The sequence below is a fragment of the Chenopodium quinoa genome, unplaced genomic scaffold (assembly GCF_001683475.1).
Source record: "Chenopodium quinoa cultivar QQ74 unplaced genomic scaffold, ASM168347v1, whole genome shotgun sequence".
Lineage (NCBI taxonomy): Eukaryota > Viridiplantae > Streptophyta > Magnoliopsida > Caryophyllales > Amaranthaceae > Chenopodium > Chenopodium quinoa.
Genome location: NW_018742914.1, coordinates 4,986,836 through 4,996,162, shown reverse-complemented (window position 1 = coordinate 4,996,162; position 9,327 = coordinate 4,986,836). Strand labels below are relative to the sequence as shown.

General features: G+C 26.7%; 1 protein-coding gene across 1 annotated transcript; it reads left to right on the top strand.

Moving 5' to 3' along the window:
• The first annotated feature begins 7,150 nt into the window (after positions 1–7,150).
• LOC110727967 lies at positions 7,151–9,327 on the top strand. Its single transcript, XM_021907557.1, has 2 exons — positions 7,151–7,260; positions 8,710–9,327. The coding sequence occupies exons 1-2, from the start codon at positions 7,194–7,196 to the stop codon at positions 9,021–9,023; spliced, it is 381 nt and encodes a 126-aa protein (XP_021763249.1). The 5' UTR covers positions 7,151–7,193; the 3' UTR covers positions 9,024–9,327.

Genomic DNA, 9,327 nt, shown 5'->3' with positions numbered 1-9,327 from the left:
AGTCGGTGCATCGTTCGATGAGGAGACTAATTATACCATGCCTTGCCTGAATATCAAGTGATAAGAAAAAAGGTCACAAGTCAGCACATAATTTATTAATTAATCTCCTAAATTTATAACAGGAAAAATCAAGAAATAAAAGAATACAAAGAAACACACTACTAATGCAAGAGTTGCTTCTTATAACCTTTTTATGTTCTGAGGCAAGTTGTATATATCTTACCAATAAATCATAAAAGTAAGAGCTATGCCGGCACATGTTGCCTACAACACTGCAAGCCTTTGCACGTAAAGTGCAATCATCAGAACCTAGCAACTCTTTTAAGCGTTTCAGTATATCTGCCTTTTCAATGTACTTGTAAAAATCCTACAAAGCATACAAGAGACAATAATTAATGCAGGAATTCACCTTTGTCGCTTCAAATAGTGCGTTCCAAACTACTCCACTAATTAAGAATTTTAAGATCCAACTCTCAGAGGCTAATAGAGACTCAAATTCAAAGAGTTGGTGTTTAGATGAATGACAATTTTCTTAAATTCTTTCATCTGAAAGAGATGATGAGGCTGGAAAGACTTCTTCGGAATTGGTGAATGACATAAGTAGTTATATCTCACAAAAAAATGAGAGTGACTTTTTAAACAAATCTGAAAGAAAAACAGTTGATGAGATCCGTTATACACAAGAGGCAAGTGCTTACTACTACTATTTTATTTTACAATTATGATGCAGAAATCATATTGTTTAAAATTACAGTTATCAAATTTATATGACTAAATTTTATTATTATAAATATTATTTATTTATTTATATTTGTAGGTGTGTGTTTGTGTCACATTAGCTACAATTGACTCCATTGAAACTGAAAATGGATGGTTCTACCTTGCCTGTAAAAAAGATTTTAAGAAGGTTAAGGAGATAAATGTTGAAGGGCTAACAAAGTTTTTGTGTGAAAAGTGCAATACTTATGTTGAACCTGTTCCAAGATTCAAAGTCCATATTAGGGTAGTTGATGATTCTGGAAGTGCTTCATTTGTTGTTTTGATCGTGAATTGGTGCATCTTCTAGGTAAATCTGCTTTATACCTACGAGAAAAACAAACAAAGGTATGGTAAATATTTTAATTTTTTAGTAAATTGAATTAAATTTTTGATTAATAATGTCAATTCTGATATCATGAATTTAGAATGATGTAGGATGGAGATAATATGGATTTGATTCCTAAAGATTTGAATGAACTCTTAGAAAGGAAATGTCTGTTTAAGATAAAAGTTTATGAGTATAATATTCGACAATATTGTCCCTTATTCACAGTTATGAAGATGTCCGAAGATAAAAACTTAATAAAATCACTAGGTTAGATCCCGTGCCATGCACGGTGATCTATAGTTCTAAATTAAATTAGTCCCGTGCGATGCATGACATAATAAATTTCTTTGAAATACATAAATTTTATATATGTACCTCATATGAGAAAAAAAATACAAACATAACCATAAACAAAATTATACAATACGGAGTACTCTTAAACCGAGAGTAATTATATTTGGGATCGAGATAGTTTTTTTATAAATCCATAATAATGTAAAAAAAAAATAGAAATAACATATTATAATAATTATCTTCAAAAAAAAAATCCGTATTATAATTTAATAATTCAAGGTAAAAAATAAAAAGGTTTAAAAAATAAGTAAAAATAAAAATAAGAATATGATGTTAGCAATTGATTTAGGCGGGAAATTTTAATTTTTTACCACAACTTGACATCTGTACAATTTAAATAGGGGATGATGTCAGCGGTTGTTACTTTAGTTATATTCATAGATATAGATTTATAGATTTGAGGAGTCGGGCAATGCTTATAAGGTTGTTACTTAGTTTAATTTCGACTTAAGGTTTATGGTGATTAATAATTAATATTCGTTTTATTATTATTATTATTATTATTATTATTATTATTATTATTATTATTATTATTATTATTTAGCTTTTGAACATATTGGCAATGACTGCAATAAGGTTGGCCAGGTATCAATATTATTAGGTTTTTTTTCACTCCATAGTCATCTTAAATATAAATATTATTTTATATTTTTAGCAATTTTTTTAATATCACTAATACATACATTAAAATTACAGATTTCTAGCACCATATGCAACGAGCACTCGGATGACAATTGTTCAAATAGTGGTGCCACGCCGAATCAAAAAAAGGTGTTTTTAAAGATGTTAATGACATGAATGCAGATGATCAATTTACATCAACTGAGTTTTCTACAACCAAATATCAGCGAAAGATTAAGGTTGAGCACGAATTGAAAAGGATGAAGATGATTCTTGAGTCTTTGTTGTATGCTCAAGTTGTTACTCTGAGATTAATAATATGTTCTTTTCTAATTTTATTTTTAGAATAATATAATGTGAGCTATTTTGCTAGACACCTTCAATAATTATGATATTGTTAAGATATATGATATCATCAATATTGGAAAATATATGTGTGATATATTTTCTGTATTGATCCTATTAGGAGAATAATATATTTATCTTTATTTATGTTAAAGATATTAATAAGAGAATATATCTTTGGGTTTTTAGAATAACCTCTTTGATGCACTAAAATTTCTGCTCCGCCCATTTCTATTTGTCTTACTCACTTATATTTTATATAATAATAATTATTAACTTACATATATAACTAAGTACCACTTTAATTACGTATAAAAATTAATTATGAAAAGTTGAAAACACGATATTTAAATACTACACATTGAAACGCCACTTATAACAAATATCACACATTTATAATTTTTGATTTGTACATAATAAGCCATAACAAACCGTGAAAGTTGAATAATAAAGAATTAAGGTACTCTGTAATATAATTCTAAGCACTAGCCACATCACCAACAAAATTATGCCAAACCTTTTCAATTATTAAAGATTTTCAATTACTAAAGATGAATCAAAGACAGGATGATCTAAAATGTACCCATAAATTCAAAGAATGATTATCTAACATATGCCCATAAATCTCCCGTAGTACTTATTTTTTTAAAAGTGACCCATAATCTTTTTTTTTTCTTTGGAAAGAAGTGACTCATAATCTTGATTAAAACAATTGAGTGATTCATTATTATTATTTAACTAATATAAAAATATATATATATATATTTATAGTAAATGTATCAAGTATCAACCATATCATTATTAAAACAGAAATAATGTTAAAAAGCAATATAAAATCTTAAATACTCTAATATAATTTTTACACTCCACAATACTATCTTTTTTTTTTTAAGCTACTCCACAATACTATCTAGATATAGTTTTATTTGTATTCTATATATATTCCCTTACTGCCATCAAAATAAAAATATATTCACTTACTATAAAATATTAATTTTATTAATAAAATCACACAAAAAGGTTGTCTGATTGATAATCTAAATATACATTAGTTACATATATATTTTTCAATTTTTTTTTTATATATACATGTATAGTTAGATGATATCATTTTAACTCATATCAAAGATATGGATCAATGCGATAAAAAAATGCAAGGTTAAATAGATATCGAATTTTGAAAGAAAAACAACGACTATCATATCATTCACAAAGGTCATATAATCAACTAAGAAGACCACTCAGTGACATATCAAATTGTAAGTTTTTGCTTCTATGACTTCAAATTAGTGACAATTTTTTCATTTTTGTTGTAATTTAGCTGCCCTTTAAAATGGCTTATAGTACAAGCACTATGACATAGTGTAAATAAACTTTAAAAATCTCAATTTTACACTTCAAATGATTATGAACGATCATTTGTGGGTCAATGTCAATTGGGTGCTCCGAGTGAACTAGCATCTTCCTCTAATAACACCAGAATAAGCAACGTAGATTCTAGCCTATGGTTTGGTAGAAATGAAAGTTCACATCGTTCACCGAAAGCCGGAAAACACATTATACAAAACGGAAGAATTTGTAATAAAAACTCTTACTGCTGATCAATAGTAATAAAAATAATATTTTAAGATAATCATAGTAGACAATACTATATAATATGTGTATTATACGACAAGTAACAATTAAAAGTCTTATTCAATGGTAAAAAATTTAAGAAATGGTTAGATTTAGGTCCGTGCAAATTATTATTCACTTATAAAACATTATTGTTAAATTATTTTGTCCTTATAAATAAAATATATGTACCCACCACGACCTTATATATGGATCTAAAAGTTTAACTATAGAAATGTTGGATGGTATTTTTTTTAAAAAAAAAAAAAAAAAAAAAAAAAAAAAAAAAAAAAAAAACTCAATATGAAAGAACAATCTTGAGATGATATATTTAGACTCATTAGTTTATATATATTAATGTATATAATTATAAAAAATGGCTAAACATTTACTAAATTAACTTCTAATTCTCCGTAAAAAAAATATATTAGCAATACCGATTATAAAAAGGTTGTCTTATATTATGACCATTATTAATCATAATAATAATTCAATTTTATCCGTGCATGGCACAGGTCTTACACTAGTTATTATGACCATTGGCGGATCTACATAGTAACAAGGGGTAGCATGTGCTACCCCTACAAATTTGGTTAAATTTTTTTAAAATGCCTAATTATACTACATGCTAACCATTGCTGCAGTGGTAGAAGGAGAATATCTCAAATTGAGTTTTGAGGCAAGCCCATCAGGGGTTCTACAAAATTACTAGTACTTAACTACTAATTAACATAAAAAGTTTATTATTATTATTATTATGATTATTATTATTATTATAATTATATTTCAAAAACAGACAATGTCATACAACCTATAAAAAATTAGTGGGAAGCCAAGATACAATCTGGAGGGCCCACTCCTTTAAGTATAGCAATTATTTTTTATACGTCTAATATATCTTAGTAATTGTTTTTTTGAATAAGTTCTCAGTCAAATGTATGTATGTTCAAAATCAAATCGTTAATTAATTTGGAGCACGAAAATGTACTAACGTGTAGCATCGCATCAAAAAAATCATTCGGCTTATTAATTTGGTAATTGTTTTTGGAGAATTTTTCAATATATATGAATCCCTAAAATAAAATTCGATTTTAATTTGAGTTTTAAATGTTCTTAAACAACTACACACGACTGCGCTACCCCAAATCGGAAATCCTGGATCAGCCACTGATTATGACTTTAAATTGTTGGAATATACATCATCTATCTTATGTACATAGTAATCTATATATTTGTTATCAAAAAAATTTGACTATATATTAACTAAAATAAAATAAAATAAAAGACCAACAATCTTAGTTAATAATAATATTATTACCTTATTTAAGTTCATCATGATTTATAGATACCTAATATAAAGGTATAAAATTATATGAAAGAAATATGTTAGCTAAATATGGAAAAGATATTTTATACTATACAATAGTTTTAAAGAAGATTTAGCAAAAAAAAAAAAAAAAAAAAAAAAAAAAAAAAAAAAAAAAACATTTTAGAAGGAAAAAATTTAATCAGGAGATGACACGTGTCACTCCTGGTCTCTCTTTTAGTATATAGTTATTTATTGATATCTATCACATATAGACATATAGAAATATATAATCAAATTAAGATAAAAACATAATTAAACCATCAATCAATCACATACTAAAGATGTCAGCATATTTTAGTAATATGGACTATTTGTTTGATTGATTGATTTAATATTTCTCAGTGTTTATCTATGTGAAGAATTCAAAAAATTGTTTCATTGGACAGTCATAATCTTGAAATGTTATCTGTTGACCAAACTATTTTTTTTTAGTATTAAGCTTGAGTGACTATTCAAAATACACGATTATACAAGTATAAGAAAAGTAATATGGACTATTTGTTTGATAACTATTTGTTTGATTTTTTTTTAAATAATGTTTTTTTTTTTTTTGTATTTATGAGCCTAAAATTGGTTATATATTTAGATAAAATTTCTAATATTAAAAGATAATATATAATATTTAATTAATTTAAACTTAAAAATCTCATTCGCCAATTTTGCTTACATGGCATTTAAATTATTTAATTCTAAAAGAAATTAATAATCTCTTATTTAATTGGCTACTACTAAGATTTATAATTCTACACGGCGCGCTGAAAAAATTAGATCCTACGTGGCTCTCTAAAAACTCGGGAAAAAACTCCCCTTTATATATATATATTTATATATATATATATATTAGATTGCTTAATAAAAATTCATTGTTACATAAAAAGAAAGTTTATAAAATTATAAAATTTGAAATAAACTTTCTTAAATATTAAATAACCCTTATAAATATTATGTGTGTTTGATTATATTATTATTTTGCATAATTCATACTTTTCAATATTTGGTGAATCTGTTCATATTTTTTATACTTTACCATTATTTTTTCTGTCAAATTTATTATTGTCGTGATAAATATTTAGCAATCAACCTTAATTTAAAATTTCACATCTCTTAATTCATCTAACCCGTGTGTTAATGGAGCTTATCTAATAAAAAGAGGGGGGGGGGGGGGGGAAGGTTTGGCACAAAGCTGCTCGATGTCTCGCTTCCAAGAGGTGAGGGGAGCCTTCAACCCGACCAACTCTCCCTCTTTACTTGTGGTCACCTTGTTAAGAGCTCGGTGGTCTACATTTTATGACAAATTCATGTGATTATTGGGATAAAACTCTTTAGCTAATGTCTAATAATATTTCGACTAATTATTATTTTTAATAAGTAATCAATTTACCTTACACGATTTCTAATTCTTTTTCCATTTTAATATTGCACCATGTTGACTTTTTCATTATTCATACGCTCTATCTCATCGATTTTTATTGTGACTTTTACAGGAGGAAGTTTCATTTTCTTATTAGAAAATACTACTATATAGACTCCCTAAGTCCATATTACTTTTCTTATACTTGTATAATCGTGTATTTTGAGTAGTCACTCAAGCTTAATACTAAAAAAAAATAGTTTGGTCAACAGATAACATTTCAAGATTATGACTGTCCAATGAAACAATTTTTTGAATTCTTCACATAGATAAACACTGAGAAATATTAATAGTCTTTTAACAGTTCAAAATACGACATAGATTATTGGCTATATATATGTCACATTTTAATAGAATGTTATCATTAGCATATAACATTTCCACAACTAAAAATGGTCAAATCTACCCAATTCTGCCTTTTTGCGCTATGTCTCATTTCGGTTCTTATTGCAAGCACTGGTGAGTTCTTAATCAGCCCTTGATATTAATATTACAATTTTGGTTTTTTGTTTTGTTTTTTTTTTTTTTTTTTTGGAGGGCATATTACAATTACAATTATGCTCTGATATGGTAGTCTTATTTGTTGTGTTATTTCTATGCATATAGAGATATAAAGAGTCATAAAATTAAGAGAAATGATGTATGTCAATATGATTATATTTCAATTCAGAGTTTAATTTGCTTTAATTTTTTTTTTTTCATAGCAAAAGTAAGCCATTGATCCTTTCATCTAATCAGATTCTACACAGTGTACTGTTTAATTTGCTTTATATTTCAATTCAGAGTTTAGTTTGCTTTTAAAAAAAAGAATTTTTTCATAACAAAAGTAGGATTTTTTACCAAAATGGCTAATTTTACAAAAGTATTTATCAAAACGGCTAATTATAAATTTTAATTCTCAAACTACCTAATTTATTAACTTAGAAAGGATTTATCTATTCTTATATTCCTTTGAACCGGTTTGGTTCATATTATGGGTTTTTTTAAAAAAAAAAAATTTGTTTTATTTAAAAAAAATAGCTTTTTTAAACAAAAATTTTTTATTTTTGTTTTTCTATGGGAAATTCTAATGCCATAGTTTAAAATATCCCATTAATTCTAATGCCATAGTAATTAATTTATGTATATCGCTTAAATTTTCCAATTTAAACAATCTTTTTGAAAATTAAGAAAAAAAAATTATATAGTAAACTTAACAAGTTCAAAGAAAAATAAGAAATAGATAAATTACTTCCAAGTTAATAAATTAGCTAGTTTTGGAAATTAAATTTTATAATTAGCCGTTTTAGTAAATACTTTTATCAAATTAGCTGTTTTGGTAAAAGATCCACAAAAGTAAACTATATATTGATCCTTTCATCTAATGACAGAGGACATATTTCAACATTAAGGCCTTAGGTTTGAATTTTGTCAATTAAATATTTTGTTGTGCACACCCACCCCCGCCCCCTCCATGGCCACCTCCCTTCCCATTTCATTGATTGGAATGTTTCCATAACACGGGCCAATAATTAATTACGTAATAATAAATTTCTTTTGTTTTATTTATAACACAACCTAGTGTCATATATTTTGAGGTCAGAATTATATAATGTAAATGTATAAATTAATCAAAAATAAATTTTACTAATTTTACAAATGGTACCTAATAGAAAAATTATTTTGATAAAAGGATAAAATAGTTCCTTTACCTTTACTAATCATCTCCTTAATGGTGCGGCATGGCTAGAGGTTGTGTTGCAAACTTGCAAGTAATTAAAAGAAAACGGATGAGTTATTATTATTTTAGTCACTTAGCATATCGATTAAGCTAATCCTTTCCATCTAACCCTGGTTAAATTAATCGAAACATGGAATTACATACTAGTTTTGTGACAAGCTAATTATTATCTAATTTGTTTTTCCTAGAATTCCAAAAGGGTGAAGCAGCTCTTATAGGTCCAATTATAAGGGCTTTAGGTCGTCTGAATTTCGAAAGAATTTACAGTGCCGTACAACTCGAACAAATACTACGTAATCTACTTCCAAAATGTACCGTGTTAAGCAACAGTACTGATCCGGTTATTTGTCCAGAAAATGACGATGACGATGATGATACTAACTGCGTACACCAGTGTAACAAATTAACAGCAGACGACACTGTTAATGGGACGTGCCTCGACTTCCCGGGGTTTAAGCCTCGTTGCTTCTGTTCAGATTTACACCATTGCTATCGTAATTGATTCAGAGTTTTTTGCAAAGTTTGTTGTTCGTTCAGCTCAAATCATCATTCGTATTGCTAATATATTTTCTACGAACTTACGGAATATTTACCATGTATATACCTAATGATCACCTATTGTGTGTATTTGATTGTAATAATGTATGGATCAGTTTGAACTAGATCCATATGATTTACAATGTATAAGAATGTATGATTTTTATTTTATTTTAAGAAAGTAAGCATGTATGATTTGTTGTATGTACATGTATTATATATGTAACATATATACTCGTATGAATTGAAGAGTGTTTTTATTATGAAAA